Source organism: Tympanuchus pallidicinctus, unplaced genomic scaffold (genome assembly GCF_026119805.1).
Source record: "Tympanuchus pallidicinctus isolate F22 unplaced genomic scaffold, pur_lepc_1.0 scaffold6, whole genome shotgun sequence".
Classification (NCBI taxonomy): domain Eukaryota; kingdom Metazoa; phylum Chordata; class Aves; order Galliformes; family Phasianidae; genus Tympanuchus; species Tympanuchus pallidicinctus.
The window spans coordinates 28,984,480-29,002,732 of NW_026294780.1; the positions used below are offsets into that span (position 1 = coordinate 28,984,480).

Here is an 18,253-nt window from a genome sequence, read left to right on the forward strand (position 1 = left end):
TAATTAAAGTAATAAGAAATATAATTTTGAAAAGTATTTGCTTTTTCTCAAATCTATGGTGTAATATGTAAAAATATATTCTGATAAATAATAGTTCATAGGTACTGAATAAAGCAAGCAGGATGGAAATTTGTAAAATATAGTTTCAATACTCTTCAATTATTCATCAACAAGACTTATCCTGCACAGATTTTTCCAAGTGTTGTTTTTATATGGGAATACTACTTATGCCAGATCTATTCAGGTGTCTGAAACTAAAGCACATATCTAAATGTTTTCAAGACTGAAGACCAAAATTAGGACAATATCACTTTTGAAGGAATACGTGTGCACAAAGTTAAAAAATGGAAAACAGCATTATTTACAATGGATAGGTAAGACATTATTCTACCTACTCAGTAGTTAAAGATTTGTGGTTTATGTACACATGATATATATAGTTGAGATGCTGAACATAACCAGTGGTAATCACTCCTCATTTCTGTGCTCAGAAATCTTAACTTTGCACCATTCTGTGAATTCAAAATGCAAAAAATCTTCAAGAAAACCCAAAACTGCATTCTCAAGGCTCAAGCATAGGTGTGCCTTGGGGCACTAACGCTTGAAGACAAAGTACACCATGCAGTAGAAAGAACTGTGTCAGTAACAGCTACATTGTCAAATACACATTCTTGCTTTCAATTAGTATGAAGAAAGATGCTTACTGTTTGAATTGCAAAGGAGAACGGTACCAGCAAGCTAAGTGATAGAAAACAAACAACATACACTAACCTGTCTTAGTACAAGGAATATATTAGAAAAAAAAGGTCATAAATCATAGAACATAAATTTGGCAGGAAAAATCATGGCAATAACTAAGCTAAAGGCATAATTTTGAAAAGGCTACATATTAAAGTGTTATAGACACACCATGGGATTTATTTGTAATAAAAATAGCCAAGAACAGCAAGGTTAACTTCGGGTTCCTTATTTCCTGCATAGGAGCTCTGTAAATTGAAATGGATTGAAAACTACCAAACTTTTTCCACTATATAACCTGAATGGAGTAATCAAGGGAAAAATCAACAGTATTATATCTGTTATCATTTATTGATGCACTTAATTTAACTGTTTATTTCCAACTTGTTATTAGTAACATAAATGAACATTATGATGTTTTTATGGCTATAGATACAGCTATAAAATGCATTTGTACGTATATAAACTGATTATGTCAGAGTTACACTGGCAAAAGGTGCAAGATAATGTGATAACATAAATGGTAATTCTGTAGTCTATTTACCAATTATGTGAAGGCTATGTGAAGAAAGCAAGTCCCAGCAGAAGTCTATGAAGAAGTTTTCTTTCCCATTTTTTTCTGATGCTCAGACAAGTGAGTCATAGAATTATTAGCAGCTAGACTCTCCATTTCCTGAGGAAAAGGGAAAAATGGACTTGAAGTTTGCTCAGAAAGAAGTCACGCTTCCATCATGGCACGACAGAGCCCAAAGCATGGTGCACAGTGCACGGTACACAGCCCAGCAAGGAACAGAAGGCCAGAGAAAGGAATCATAGAATTAAAGAGGTTGGAAGGGACATCTGGAAATCATCTAGTCCAACTCTGCTACACCTTGTTCCTTACGTCAGGACAATCTCTCACCAGATCCTCCTCGACCAAGGGGAGGCCTTCCTTTCCACAGACTCTCTCTCTTGCCTTCAGGGTCTGGGATTCCCAAGGGGAAGTCTTAGCAGTAAAGATTGAAGTAAGGAAGGCAATAACTTGACCTTCTTAGTGTTCTGAGTGAACCAGGCAAAATCCATACTATGGATATATATTAGTTTTGTATCAACACGGTTTCAGATTAAAAAATAAAAATCGGAGGAGTCTAGATTTAAGATAACTTTCGTTTTGGGCAAGTGTTATAGCTGCCATGGCACTACACAGAAATATCTTCTTTCTTTCTTTCATATCTAGCCAAGGCCTTCAGAGAGCTGGGAACAGACACTCAGGGTAGGATCCACAAAATTAGAGTCAAAGAATGGCTGAGGCTGGCAGGGACCTCTGGGTCCATCCGGCCCAACCCCTGTTCAATAGGGACAACTAGGGCAGGTTGCTCAGGATCATATGATTCTATCATTCTATGATTCTATATGCAGGCAGCTTCTAAAGGTCTGTAAGGAGAAGACACCAGAAACTCCCTGGGCAACCCGTGCCAGTATTCCAACACTTACACAGTAAAGTGCTTCCTCATATTTTGATGAAAATCTGACCTAATTTTAGATATTTCATATATTGATAATTAGATCTGAGCTGTCTGTACTATCTTCATAGTGAAGAAACAGGCAATTGTACAACAACATTCCTCTTATAATTAGGTCAAATTAACCACATTCTAGACATGTTGTTAATCATAAAGGTGACTAAGATCATAAAATATAGGTCATTAACACATAGGACATTTCAGGCTAGGAGGGACCTCAGTAAATCTCCATTCCAGTGTCTTGCTCACTGAGGACAGAACTGGTTCATCAGGGCTTTGTCCAGTCAGGTCATGAATCATAGAATCATTTGAGTTGGAAGGGACCCTTAAAAGTCATCTAGTCCAACTCCTTTGATGAAGACCATCAAGAATGGAAAGAATGCAATCTCTCTTGGCAACCCGTTCTACCGCCTGAGAGTCCTCATAGGGAAAAATTCTTCCTTATGTACAGTCTCATCTGGTCTGTTCCAGTTTGTGCCACTGTCTCAGCAATCCCCATGCACTGCTGTAAAGGGCCTGGCTGTATCTCCTTGTTTATCTCCCCATAGGCACTGAGGTCTGCTGTTGGTGCCCTGGAAGTTGTCCGTTCTCAAGGCTGAAGAAACCTTTCTCCCTCAGCCTTTCTTCATTTGGAAAGGGCTTCATCCTTAGACATCTTGGTGGCCTTCCACTGATTTCATCCCAGATTAACAATGTGTTTCCTGTACTGGGGAGCCCAGAACTGCACACAGTGTTCAGACGTGATCTAACAAGCGCTAAGTAAAGCACGGGATAGTCACTTCCCTTGACCAACTGAGTTCCTGTTAACACTGCTCTGGATTTGCTGGCTTCCCTGCTACAAGCATTCATATTGCTGTCTCGCAGAGCCTTCTCCCTGGAATTGCTGCTTCCCAGTCTCTATCACTGCCAGGGAGTCTTCCTTCTTAGGGTCAGGAACTTGCATTTGTTCTTGCTGAGTTTAATGAAGTTCCTGTAAGCACATTTTCTCAACCTGTCTAGGTATCTGGTGGGTGGAGCATTGCCTTCCAGCTTATCTGCTGTTCACCTCCAGTTTGGTAGCATATGCCAAATGTATGTGAGTGCATAATCCCTCCAGGTCACTGGTAAAGTTGTAAAGCGGGACAGGTCCCAGCACAGATCCTGACAGTTGCCAGCTTCCACAGAGGACTACACTCTCCAACTAGTCATCCAACCAGTTCTTCACTCCTCTGGCTGCTCAGCCATCCAGATCATGATTTCCTAACATGGATACAAGAATATTATGGGAGAAAGCATCAAACGACCATCATGGCACAGTGGTAGGAGGTGGGGTGTAGCCAGGACTAGTGCCTGAATTAGGCAAGGGATTATTCCATACCATGTGACATCAAGTGGGAGGACATAAAGTTTGTGGGTAGTGGGAGGGGGGTGTGGGGAGAGAAAGGGAAAAGGGAAGGCTTAGGGGAAGGAGAAGATGTTGCTTGGGGTAGACTGGGCATTGGTTGGCAAGAGGTGAGATGTTGCATTGCTAGCTGGGTGTTCTTTAGTAGGCAGTAGTATTGTTAGCTGGGTGTTGGTCAGCAGGTGGCAAGCAATTGAACAGTGGAGATATATATATAGTTATAATTGCATTTTTGTTTCCTTCTCTGTCTTAATAAATAGTTTTTATCTCAACCTACCCCTTCCATTTTGTTTCCATTTCAGTCACTCCTCCCACCTGGGGGCAAGTGAGCAAACAGCTGCGTGGTGCTGAGTTGCTGCTGGGTTATACCACAACAGCAGTAGCAAAATCTAGGATGAAGGATGCACTAAATACATGTCCACTTCATTTTTCTATTACATTATGACCAGGAAAGTCTTGATGCTCTTATAAATCTTCAGAATATTTCTAACATTTGAATAAACTGATCTATGCCTTCATGCAAATCTCTATTTTTACTGTCTTTCTTTTTTTAAAAACTTTTTCTCTGTTTGCACTTCACAGCCTTAATAACCTGAACTGTCACATACAATGTATTTGTTTGAAGCCCATAGCCATTTGGGATCTCTAGACATCTTAAAACTATAACAGCAATCAGCTACATATAATGTGCATGCATTTAATAAACTACTATCACTTATAGCACTTCTTCCACTTTATGTTATAGTTTTATAGAATCCTTAAAAATTTATAAAACATGATGTCTAATTTATAGCACATGTGCATACCAACCTCCACAGGCTAATTCGAGATGCAGGGTTAGTCTATTATAACTTTAATAGGTTATAAACCATTCCAAAATTAGCTTAGTTTTTAGCATCTGCAGACAGCACTAATACACAGAACACACAGACTCATAAATATTTTGCATCACGGATAATATGCCAGCAACACTTTTCAGTTTTTAGCACATAATGTTAAGATGAAAGTATGCATATTTTTTTACCATTTGGAGGGCTCTGCTACACACAGTTATTAAACAAATCAGCTAGTTAATTTGCATTTAATTGAAAGTCCTCTGTGTATACTTAAAATAAAATGAGATCACAAAGCAATGAGGCTACTGATGTTAAAGCTTCAACTGACAGTATTCCTCTTGCATGTTATAGTGATAGCTTTAGTTTTGCCCACAATCAAATCACTGGAAAAATATCATTACACTTCCTCATAGAAATCTGTGCAAAAAGACCGAGTAGAAATAGAGTAGATGCTCCATTTTGCACAGCGATCATTGCATGCAGCAAGGGGCTAAATGGTATTGGGAAAAACAAGGGACTTGACAGTTGAGGAAAAGCTTTAATTCATCAAGCATTTCTGTTCAAAATAGGACATAGGCAACCATGTAAGACTTTTTCTTTATGTCTAGATTGACCTACTGGGGTCATGCTGTGGGGTCATGAACTCCCAATATAACAGACATGCAGTCCACTACAGCTTTCTGCTTTCTCTATAGACTCAATAACTCTTTCTTTTCCCCAAAAACAAAGCTATACAAGTATATAGGGATGCCACTACATGCCTGTGTCTCATAGCTGGCTGTGCATCTGGCCTGAGGAACATGAAAATATCACCAGGTCTGATAATATAAACATTACTGTTCCATTCACACACAGCTCAAGTAGCTAAAATGTTTCCTATGATTTGTGCAAAGCACAGGAGTCCTCCAATACTGACAACAGATCAGGGTCATGGCAGCTTCCAGCTGAGAATACCCACTTGTTGGTCATTACCAGGGAACCATAAGCCAAGTGATGGACAGAAGGCTAGTCCGGCACACAGATTGTTAAACTGAGTTTAAGTCCTGTTTCTGCTAAAACACCTTGTACCATTCACAGCAAGCTCTGTTCCCCACTTGAAAATGAGGCTAATACTACTACTATTTTTTGTTTGTCTTGTAAACTTTTCCATTGCAACTTTTCAGCATGCATTGGCATTTACACTGACAAAGTACTCAGTGTCAGCTGGAATTCACAGCACATATTTTAAAAGCAGAAACTATTGAGAAGAAAAACAGCACTGCAGCATTTAGGTATGTTGCTGGCAACAACACTGTTCCAGTACCTGACAAAGTGTTATCTAACAACAAGGAAACTGCAGACTACCATTATTTCAATGGCTGCAGGAATATTATTCTGATCTACTTATCTATTCTATCAGGGCTCTGACCTTGAACTGGCCTCATCACTCTGGACTCGCCTGGTGATCAGCAGATGGTGGCTGACCTTAGCTGCTATCAGGCATGATCCCTATCCACTGATCTTGCTTCCTGCTTGGCCTAAGACCCACCTCACCTCTGCAGACGTGCCCAGAGACCTGGACAGTTGGCTGGTCTTTGCCTTGTTCAGATGCCATGACTTGCTGCAGCAGCCCCACCACCACGTCCAACAGCTATCTTTGCCTTCATGGAGCAAAGAACAGAACCAAACACACAATGGAGGATCAGTAAGTAAAAGAAGTATGACCTCTAACAGCTGGAAAATACCAAAATTACAGTGAAAAAAAGGCCAAGTGCAGAGAGTAAATCTGGCCAATGTCTTTTTATAGGCTAGCTGTATGAAAGTCCTCTATCTCCTCTTCCTAGTCATTATCCATCAGAACAAACATAATCCAATATATACTGGATTATTTTGGCTGTATAGATATTGGGCTATATATAGCCCAGCATAAGCTTAAGCTATACCTTTGAGAATATCAATACAAAATATCTGCAGGTTTTTGCAGTGTGTTAAATCCTAAAATGCCACTACTTTATCTTCATTTATTAAAATGGTTAGCTGGGAGCAGGAACTCTCTACTCTCTAAATTGCAATTTAGGTAGCTTTAACTTCAGCTAAAGAAATGATCTCTTCCAAAGGTATTTTGTGCCCTTATCTAAGACTGCCTTACTAACTTTAAATACAAGCTGATTTTAATAAGGATGCACTTGAACTAACTTAACCCACTTCAATGTGGCTGGACTTCAAAGATCTCTGGTATTTCCCTTGCACTGAACAGTGGAGAACTTTTCAGTCGGCTCATCTAGGTGTTTCTCATGTTTCCTCAGGAGTGAACACCACACCTATCCAGGGGTTTTCCAACAGCCCCCCATCACTCGGAATAGTGATGAACACTGTTTTTTACATGAAAGAGATTAGAATAAATAGAAGACAAACTCTGCAGTTTAAAGACCTCTGTCTCTGTGTCTTATATCTATGCCTTTACGAAAAATAAATCCATGGAAATTATATCTACAGGAATTCTATTGTGATATGTGGATGTTAACCACATCAGTATCAGTATTTTTAGCCACACTATTATCCGTATCAACATTTTAACATTTTAACACGTCTGTGTTTTTTAAAATGGGCAACATCTTTTCCAATAATTCAAAGTAAGATCTTTTTTTCATATGTTGGATGTTTCTTAGATTGCTACTATCAAAAAAAAAAATCATTTGGAGAGGGTGATCTGTTTATTCTTGATATTTTTCTTATGTCACAGACACTCTGGCCCAAGTATCTGACCAGTTTCTCTGAACTCTTTCTTCTGGCCAAACACAGGACAGTAGAGCTGCACAGTCCTGGCCCAAAGATGGTCAACAATCAACAGACTTATTTTTTTATTTTATTTTAAGTTTTCAGTGTTTTTTCAGTGCAATCGTTTTATGATTACTGATAAATCTGAAAACATAAAGGATACAGCAGGCAAACAAGTTATTCTTTATAAAACTGTTCTCATGCCTTTAACCTCACGGCCTAAACGTAAAGTGCCACTAGTTATTAAGAACAAGTTTTGGGAAGCTCACCTGAGTTGCAAATGTGTTTATTTTTGAGAAAAAGCTATAATCACAAACTACTAAATAATCATGCTTTGAAAATTTGCCCCTTTTCAGACATCTCAAAAAGAAAATTAAAATTTAGGAACTTAAGGCCAGGTTGATATTTAAAAATATACAATAAATATAGAAGAAATCCTGGTTTGGATGAAATATTTCATAAAATTATCCCCAATAAATTCTTCTAGTATTATATAAATTCTCAATTCAATAGCTGCTCAACAAATAAGAAATGTTTTATTTTTCTGAAATGGTATAAAATCAAGGATTTCATCTAGCAGAGTAGTTTCCCTTGATCATTTTCTATGCATCCTACTTTGTCCATTCAGAGTTCTGTTGTCAAGTTTGTTTACATCTCCCTCGTTAGATTAAACTAATGCACATGTATCTTAGTATATTTATAGGAAATATCACTCCCTCACAGATACCCTTTGCTGATGACAGTAGTTCTATATTTAGTCGAGCAACATATTTACTGAGTGCTGGTACAAGTGTTTAGTTTCAGATTCGTAACCCAGTAAGGTTTTCCTGAGCAAACAACATTACGGACACCTTGCTATGGGTGATAACGAAGATGTCAAATACTTGTTTAAAAATTGCATTTATTCTTTCATTCCAATATCTAAATATCAAAAATTCCGCCAGTTTCACATCTCACACTGTGCATGTTTTGTGGAGTTAAAATCCCAGCAAGTGCATATCCATATTAAAACATTAAGCGAATAAACAACATGCATTTATTTTTGCAAAACCTGGCAGAGATTTGGTTTGATTTGATTGCAGGCTAGCCATTGCCATGGCAATCACGCTACTAGAAGAGTCTGTCACTGGAGCTATCTCCCCTGAGTATTTTGGGAGAGCCCTCTAGTAGTGAGAGAACAGTAGGGGTTTTGGAAAGGGTTGTTGGTTTCTTTTTCCTGTTACACCACATGACCGAAAAGCACAACAGGACATTGCTACAATAGGGGAAATGAAAGGAAAGGAAGAAGTATTTTGTCCAAATAAGCACAAGCTAGATGCAACATGGGTTGATAGTGATAGGACAAGGGGAAATGGTTTTAAACTAAAATAGGGGAGATACAGATCAGATATTAGAAGGAAGTTTTTCACACAGAGGGTGGTGACGCACTGGAACAGGTTGCCCAAGGAGGCTGTGGATGCCCCATCCCTGGAGGCATTCGAGGCCAGGCTGGATGTGGCTCTGGGCAGCCTGGTTTAGTGGTTGGCGACCCTGCACATAGCAGGGGGGTCAAAACTAGATGATCACTGTGATCCTTTTCAACTCAGGCCATTCTATGATTCCATGAAAAAATCACTACAGATCAGACTAGACCAGAGTGTTTAAGGAACTATGTAAAACTGTGGTTATCACCATCTGTGTGAGACTCTTTATTCCCTCTCCAGTTTGAAGGGGGAAAAAAAAAGTTGTAGAGCTGTTATTATCAAATGTGCTGTATTTTTTTTTTCTTTTCAAATGGCAGAATTTTGCACCTTTATGCATAATGTAAGTAGGAAATACTGTCATAGTTATTGGCTTTTATAGGAAGTAATTTAACAGTTCTAGCTAAACCTTTGAGAAAGTTCTGTGTTCTCACAGTATCAGCTTTTGAATAAATTCAGTTTTACTCAAGGAGATGAATCCATTCAACATCATCTACAGAATACAATATAAGTAATATTCTCCTCCCTTTATTTTGATGCCAACTAAAATTACTCTATTTATGTATTCCCGAGTTAATTCCTTTCAGAGCTGGCATTCATAACTACTCAATATGATATATAAAAATTAACTTCAAATAAAAAATAAACCTCATTAATGATCTGACCACCCACATGCAGCTCTGCAAAAAAACACTGACTTCAGAAAGAGATTTGAAGCAACACGTTCAAAAGACCATGAGGACAAAAAGATCATAATGCCACACATACCTTGCAGTGTCCACTCTTGGAATGACAATCTCCAGTTCCTCTCTCATGCTGTCTTATCCTGCAGTATATGGCCAGTACACAGAAGACTGGAAGCATTAAGTAATGTTGGCTCTTAGAGAAATGTCTTGGCATGCTTCTTTGCAGTGAAAAATACTACTCTTCTTGAAAGTCTGCATTAAAGCAAATGGAGCTACCTACAGAAAAAGTATTATTATTCAGTACCATAAAAGAACAACAGGTCAGAAAGCGTACAATTCAGAGTTTGCAGAAAGTATTTTAATGGAGAAGGTCAACAGGTAATCTGAAGATATTTTTCTGTTTCTACATACTGTATCATAATGTTTAAATGGTTCACATCTGAACCTGTGTTTGGAAGGATTTTTTAAAAACATTTTCTTAAACAAGTATTAGAAAATGACAGAATGCCACTACCTTTGCAGCTGGAAGGAACCTCTTGAGATGAAGAGCTCAGATGTTTTCTCAAGCAAGGACAGATGTTATTCACACTCAAAATAAAACAGCTTGCAAACAAACAACAACAACAAATATATATATATATATATATAGTACGTAGTAGCAGTTGAAAACGATATATAACATACCTTAGTATATAAAAGCCATTTTAAGCAAAAACGAAGGCATAAAAGCAATTTAAATCCCTTTCTTCAGTTGCATAAAGCTGCCACACAGATTACGCATTTTTATTTTCACTCAGTGTATTCGTAAAAAACAGAAACAAAACCTTCCCCTTTATCAGTGGCTGCAGAACAAAATTAAAAACAAAAAAACTCTCTAAAATGTGCAATGATTGGGAATCCATTTATTCACTAGCTATTTACAAAACTATGAATAGATTTTATGTTTGATAATAATTGCTGAAAATAGCTACTCCTTAATTTAATCTTCACTGAATCTTGTAAAACAAAGACTTTGAAAGTTTTCTAAAAAAAATCTCTTCTAAAAACAGATCCGGCTTTCCCCAGAGAAATAATCCAGGTTGCCCCTACAGCATCACCAACACTGGAAGCAATGTTTGTGCTCCCTCTACTGGCTCTGTGGCAGCATCAATCTAAAACTAATCCCAACTTCACCATCAGCAACAGAGAAAATACAAGCTTAAAACACCATGCTGTAATGGATTCCTTAAAGGGGAAGAGAAAAAATTGAAAGTTGTTTCTCTCAAACAGAAAATCAAAACATTACAAAATAGATTTTATTTCCAAGCTTTCTGGTTTCTTTCCCAAGATCTAAAGCTGAAAAATAAAATAATGTCTCACACAAAGGATGACAGATTTTCTCAGTATTAGCAATCATAGAATCATAGAATGACTTGGGTTGGAAGTGACCCCAAGGACCATCAAGTTCCAATCCACTGCCACAGGCAGATCCACCAACCTCCAGATCTGGTACTACACCAGGCTGCCCAGGGCCCCATCCAACCCGGTCTTGAACACCTCCAGTGACAGGGCATCCACAGCCTCTCTGGGCAGCCTGTTCCAGCACCTCACCACTCTTTCTCTGGGCAGAACCTCTCCATGATATCTAGTCTAAACCTTCCCTCCTTAAGCTTAAACCCATTGCCCCTTGTCCTATTACCTTCTAACTGTGTAAAAAGTTGATTCCTCTTCTTTTTATAACCCCCTGTTAAATACTGGGAGATTGCAATGAGGTCTCCTCTCAGCCTTCTCTTCTCCAATGAAGTAATTTTTAATAATCCATCACGTTATCAAAAATGTGATCTCTGTGGTGAGCAATCTGAAAACTGCAGTATAATAGAGTTTATTGAATAATTTCTTGACAAATAAGATTTAAATAACCCTTTTAATACTAAAAGTAGATTAATTCTTAATTGATTACTCATTAAATCCAATAACACCAAAGCAAAGAATTAAAAAATAAAAGAAAAAAAGATTAAGACCGTCTAGGGGGTGATTTACTCATGTATTTCTGTAGGAAGAACTCACACAAGTAAGATTTCACTACTTCACTACACTGGATTCTGCATGCAGAATTCTGCTATGAAGAAAAAATAAGTACTCTGAATTATCTTCCACTCCAATAGCGGCGTAGCCTTCAAAATTATTTTGCAGTGTTTTGAATCTGCTGAATAACACAGCTCTTCCATTTGTGGTGTGAAGCCACCTTTATTGGATCAGTCATGTGGTCTGTCTGAGCAGCTGGCAGTAGGATTTAAGTGAAACCAGCATTTATTTATAAATAAAAATAAATTACTGTTTTCAAGATAAATGGAAAATGTACATTTTGCCACTTATGATTATTATTTCATTTACTACAAGTCAACCATGACCTCACAGAGTTAAGAGGCAGAAGGCATACCATGCCTCAGGAATGTCTTAACTCCCATGTGATGTGTCCTGCACAAACACTTATTTGAGAGAATAATTCTCCTCCACTTCTGTTGAATTTAACAGGAAGGTGGAATGAGCACAACAACTAGTAGGAAGAGCAAAATCAACATCTTTCTTGCTTCCCCCATGTTTATGCACGATTAACATCTGACACTCAAAGGACACTATCCATTCTATTTGTTTATTAAATTTGTGTATAGAAATACACTAGATAGTATCACCTCAAAATCTGGCACAGACAAAAGTCGACAGTCCATGTGCAGTGAAATGTGGCACAAAAATGTACATTTATGGCCAGAAATGAGTCAGAACATTAGCTGGTATGTAAGCACATAAAATAGGAATTTGGAAATGACATTTGGGATGGACGTAAGTAAGCCAGTGTCTCTTCTCCAGAGTTACTCCACACAGAGCACATGCAGAGACAACAACGGTACAGTCCAGTCCTCAGCATCACAGCTGCATCCTGCCTCAACCAGGTTCATCTAGCGTGTGTTCTTGAAAGCGAATTCAGGAATATGGGCAGCCACTTACCCCTACTTGAAGGCAGAAATCCAGGTGTGGCTCTGTCCTGTAATTGTTTGCTCATGCAGAGACCATAGAGACACAGCTGGTACTTGCTGACTACATCAAGATGCCTTCTGGAAGATTAAGCTCTGCTTGTTGGTGTCATAGGGGCAGTTATGAACTATGTCTTTCCTTTCCTGCTCAACCTCATTTTGGGAAGCAGACAATGTCTTAATTACAGCCTGGGCCCTTTTTCAGTCATTGTTTCCATAGCAGAGGTAGGGGCTAAGCTTCACTTTGATGCCATTAGCATAATGGAGCAATCCACAGCAAGCTGTCCCCATATTAGTACAATGAGGCTACTAATGAGGCTCCACAACATGAGCATCTTGAAATATAAAACTGACCCATTTCATTTTTTAAAACACAATGCCATTTAGAAACACGCTATATAGACTTAGTTTGTAGTATGACTTGGTAAGTGTGAGGTCTGTTAAATATCCACCATTAGTAATTTCTCTCTCTATATTTAAACAGTGATAAAGATAAATGTTCTTTTTCAGTTTGTAGATTTGACTTTTGACTGCAATACTTGTTCTGACGTTGGCTTTCCAGAAAACCTGTTTAACAAGTGTTAATGTCAGTTCAAAAAAGCAGTGCTCAGCTCTGTGTCTTGTAATCTCAGGATAAATGCTACATGAGCTACAAATACTTAAAAGACCTGCTTGCTCAGTAGTTTGTAAAATGAAAAATAAAAATAATAACTCACAGAGAGATTTTCATTCTGTCCCTAATGACCCTAGCTTACACATTTGAATACAGGAGAAGGATGGGATCACAGACATGCTTAGAAATATCCACTAATACGTTCTTCTGGGAATCCTATATAGTGGCATCACACAAAAAAGCCAGCTGCTGATTCTAAAACTACAGTTGCATGAAAATGATTCACTACTTGTAAATTAGGCAAAGGAACAGAACATAGCAAGTGCATACATCTGCAGATCTACAAACGTGTGTCTACACATCTTGAAATAGCAAATAACAGCAAAAGTCCAAATTCATAGGAAGCACAAACTAAAAATCTGATCAACAAAATATTTCTGTTCCATAAAGCCAACGTGATGCCATTCAATTTCATTGACCCTGCTATTTCAGCCAATGATTTGGGGCTAAGCTGTGGCACACTGCAAGGAAACAAAACCCTCTATCTCCACATCATCGGCTCAGATACTTGTAAGGCCTGTAGAGCTTAAGTGCTTTTATTTGTTTGGATTTCTGAAAGATACTAAGGGCTTAATGTCTGAAACTGTTGGGATCACCATGCCGAACCAGAATCACGCGTAATATTACATATTCTTCTTCAGAAAAGAATGACTACACACAACAGCAATTGCTACCTCACTTTCCTATTAAAAAGAAAATAAAGTGAAGCATGACCTGTGTATATTGAAGAATTTAATAATGCTGTAGGTCAGTCTGGCAGCTTAAAAAAATAAACCGACATAGAAGAAATCAAACAAAAACACAAATTGATATTCTATTTATGATAAAGACACTGTCTGGCAAAAGTGAGACAGGCCTGGCAAAAAGGCAGATGTTCTCAACTATTAACTATTCTTTGTTTTAAAAAAATTTTGAAGAAAAAATATAAGTTAAAATGAGATTAAAGAACATTCAAGAAAATGTCAGCTTTCAAAAAAAGGTCTTTAATTCTTAAAAATCCAGCCTTTACACATTGACAAAGATAGTGTATAATCAAAGTGCCCACAGCTTTGGAGATCAGTTGGTTAAGAACTGGGGACAAAAAAGAAAAAAAATAAAAATCTCTGCGTTGGTTGGCAATATTCATCTCCAACATAAGCGGCTTAAATGGTGAAAATGTTCATGATATTATTTTTAGATGTAAAAAATGAAAGAGATGAAACTAATGCAAACTAGGCACATAATAAACTTATGAACTTGGGAGTTATAATACATTAAAACATTTGTACTACTCTAAAGAACTTAATAATGTGTTTATAAACGGAAAGTGCTAGTAGGAATCAGTAATTCTGATGCATGAATAAATAGGAGCATTAGATTTGTATTTCTTTATCACCATGACAATTTACTTATACTTTAAGATCATCAATGTTAAAATGTACTTTCTATATTAATACAAAGCATGTATTTATCTGTTTTCATATTTTGCAATAGCTGTGATTTAGTTCCAAAGAAGTGTTTGGTCTCTGCAGATCATATTCAGGATACAGTGTACCACTATCATTCAGCAAAAGGAACTGATTTTCTAAATTTCAACAATTGTTGAAACCTAAGAAGAATATTTTAAATTATTCATTTGCTACTTTTCAATCTTTTCAAAAATTCATTCTTTCCCTTGGTATCTTCTTTCTAACTTTCATTACATAGGTAGGAATGACATTTATGATTTTCTTTTTTTTTTTTTTTTTTTCCTCTTGGGCAGTTTATGAACTTTACACTGAATAGGTACAGGAGAAATAGTAGTTTATTTGTCTCACATAAACATGAGAAGTTAATAATTACTTTAACCCTCTGCACAGATTCTCTATTATGTTGCATTAAATGAAATATGATTTTCAATATGTTTTTAAATTAAAGCACTGATTTCATGTGCAACTGCAGTTTAAGCAAAGACTACCTCCTCTAAGTTATAAGATTCTTCTGATGTTGTGTCTTAAGTAGAAGCCATCTTACATAAAGAACCCACCTTACATGCCAGAGGAAATTTTATTCTCAGATCTAATGAATACTTTCTCGCTTCGGTTTCTTCTAATTCCTGCCATGAAATTAAATGAAAATTGATTTAAAAGTGCTACAGAACGTTGTGGCCACTTCTGAAGATGTTGGTTCTGTTGGTTTGTAAGTCCTAAAGTTTAGTCCGCAAATGCTAAAAGAGGAAATGTCGGCAGCTATAAATATATTTCTTATAGTTAATATTGCCACAGAGGGGTGATAGTGCATGCTTCTATCAGCATTTTAATGTTCATAAGTTACATGCAGATAAAGTGCCTAAAACGTACTTGTGAAATACGTTTGTGGATCACAAATTTCATTTATAACTGTGTGCTTCTGAATAGCTTGATAGCAGTATAGAAAATGAGGTGTCAGACACAGCAAATTCGCAACCACGATTATATCCAAACATTTTATGAAGGGAAGAATTGGAGGCAATGTTTTCTTGCTGGCTTGTATATTTAAGGATCAAAGGTAGTTACCAAGATAATAGTGAAGGAGACTGACACAGTGTTTTCCTGAATTGTTTCTACTAGACACTGCCTTTTGTAAAAGGTTAAGGGCCAGATTCTTATCACAGTGCCTGATTTCTATGTGCCTGTCCTTTCAAAGATAGATCACATCCAAGCTTCATAACCCTTTTATATGTTCGAGGGGAATTAACTTGCATCTTGGTGATTGCAAGCCAAAGCCTTTTTTATGTGTACAAAACAGCCTCCAAAGAATTTCACATGTTGGTGACTTTTTGTCTACTGACTGGATCTGCCGCTCACTCTCCACTATGCAGAGAAACTGGAAAGACCTCACAGATGTGCCTGAAAAACTGATAGTTTTACGTGTTGGCTTATTTAGCTATGTTGGATACTTGACACTTTCTCTGCAGAGGTCAAGTTCTACTCAGCAGCATGAAAAAAAATAAGGATTGTAATATACTACAGTCCTTGTTCTGTAACAGATTAAGAGAGGTAAATATTTTTTCAGGGGGAAGTAGGTAGTAACAGTCTGTGGTGAGCTGCTATCAGCAGAGGGAAGATAGGGATGAATCTTGAAGAAGTTCTCCAGACAGGACAACAGCCTGATATTACTGCATCCAAATATATCTTATTATCTTCACCACTGGACTCCAAGACTACTGCTGTTATCCCGATTCCATGTAACATAGGCAGGACATCAGGATGCTGATATATTGACAGATCAATATGTCAGTTTGATTATCCAAATCCTATAGCCATGAGAAACAGGACGGCAGCTCAACAGTCTTGTATCTGCTCTGCCCTCAGTCAGACAGTCCACTACTTCCTTGGAATATCTGCCTCTGCTTAATGACCACACAAAACAGCTCACAACCTGGGGTTAGATGCTGGTCTGTCATAAGCCCACTGAATCTAGGCAGATAAGATCGCATCAGCCATGTTGTTCAGCACTCAGCAAATGAGGGGTACTGAAAAAAAGCAGCAGTACTTACTGCTATTTCAGGTATCTCACAGGACAACTCAGTATCACCGCGGGCATTCCCTATGGGACTCAGCCACCACAGGGAGATGGAGCAGAGCCTCAGCTCCCCTGGCTCGGTCTGAGCTGTGGCAGCATGCACTGATCCAAGGCCAGCAGAAGCGATATGGGCGCTTCCTGGGATCTGACCCCTAAGATCAGCATCATCCCATGCTGTGAGGGTGACTGTACGCTTTACATGGTGCCTGTGCTGCTGTTTTTACCCAGATGTATGCTCTGCTAGCTCTAAAAATACCTCTCTCCCTGCTGCAGGGTTGCATTTACTAACAGTGTTTATGAATACGGGCTTTGATGAATCGATCTGGAAAATGTATTTTTTTTTTTGTAGTGTTTTTAAGCAACTTTCCAGACGTTGACATTTATGATATTCACATCACAGGGGAGGGGGAAGCACCCTCCCACGTTTCTTTTTCTCCGACACACGTTTCGTTATAACAGCACCCCCTTCGCTTCCCAGGAGGCTCTCCTTCCTGCCAAGAACCGCCTCCACCCGCTCCGGGCAGAGCCAACTACAACGGCCAGCCCCGCCGCCGCCATCACACCCCCAACCGCCGCGATGCAACCCCGCCTGGCTCCGCCTCCCGGCAGGCTCCGCGCGCCGCCTGTTCTCGCGAGACTCCTTATGCTCGCGACAGCGGCACGCCGCCATCTTACCTGCTCGTTCGCTCGCCCGTTCGTTCTGCCTCGCTCTGCGGCTGAGGGGCGAGGGGGGGCGGCGCGTTTCGGGGCTGCGTTCGGTGCCCGCCGGCCGCTGCCGAGGAGCAGGAAGAGGGGAGCCGCGGGGCGGCCGGGCCGCGTTTCCCGGCGAAGGAGAAGCGAGAGCGGGGCCCGCGGGGAGCAGCCGCCGCTCGGTTGGTTCCGCCCCCTTCGTGGCGCTGGGCCTCCTGCCCCTGTCGAGCGGCCTCTGCCGAACCGGGAGGCGGCTTCGGGGGGCAGGGGGAGGCGCGGCGGGAGCCGGGGTCCCGGCCGGCGGGGCGGCACGGAGCTCGCCGCCGTCGTTGGTGGTGCTGCTGTTGCTGCCGGGGAGGCGCGGGGCTCGGGCCGCTCTGGATGGTGGTTAAAATGATCATAGAAAACTTCGAGGCGCTGAAATCCTGGCTCAGCAAAACGTTGGAGCCCATGTGAGTAGCCGCGGCGTTGCCTCTCTCCCTCCTGAATAATCCTCCCTTGGAAAAGGCGGGCCTGCAGCTCGGGCAGGGGAGCGCTGCAACACAGAGCTCCGGCACGGCGTTCCGGCAGGTGCCGTCGGCTCGCCCTTCTTCCCCGCCTCCATCGGGCACCGCGGGGCTGTGCCGTGCCCCCGCTTCTCGGCACGGTCCTCGGCGGGGAGGTAGCACCGTCCTTCTCGTGAGGATGCAGCTTCTCCCCCTAGCGACAGCGTTCGTCGCTAGCGCCAGTGCTCCCTCCCTTTGTAGTGAGCGGAGGTAATGTCTGCGTGTGCGGCCCGCTCAGCTCGCCTCATGGAGGCCGGGGAAATGGGCTTCGGCTGCCACCCTGGCGTTCTCAGAGGGCTCCCATGTAGCTCGGGGGTTTCTACCCGGGGGTGATGTGTTTTCTACATCGTTCGCAGTTGTTTTAAACATGTGGCACATTTGTGTCGTAGCCCCTTGCAGCTAAAAATTGCATCAGTTACATAGAGATCTGGGGAGTAGGAGCCCAGAGAGTA

The 18,253-nt window shown here is 40.0% G+C and overlaps 1 protein-coding gene and 1 long non-coding RNA gene across 11 annotated transcripts in view; one reads left to right on the plus strand and one right to left on the minus strand.

The window, feature by feature from the left end:
- Positions 1-1,070: 1,070 nt before the first annotated feature.
- Positions 1,071-15,465, minus strand: LOC128071614 (uncharacterized). The gene is made up of 4 exons (XR_008201909.1): positions 15,050-15,465; positions 9,443-9,636; positions 5,991-6,097; positions 1,071-3,479 (listed from the first exon to the last, which is right to left on the minus strand). It is a non-coding gene; the product is annotated as an uncharacterized LOC128071614 (long non-coding RNA).
- A 2,047-nt stretch (positions 15,466-17,512) lies between these two features.
- RBM26 (RNA binding motif protein 26) overlaps positions 17,513-18,253 on the plus strand; it is a 55,156-nt gene continuing 54,415 nt past the window's right edge. For all 10 annotated transcript variants that reach the window (XM_052705863.1, XM_052705864.1, XM_052705865.1 and 7 more), the window contains exon 1: positions 17,513-17,708. In XM_052705863.1, the coding sequence (XP_052561823.1) occupies positions 17,638-17,708 (71 nt within the window). In that variant the 5' untranslated portion in view covers positions 17,513-17,637. The remainder of the gene's footprint in view (positions 17,709-18,253) is intronic.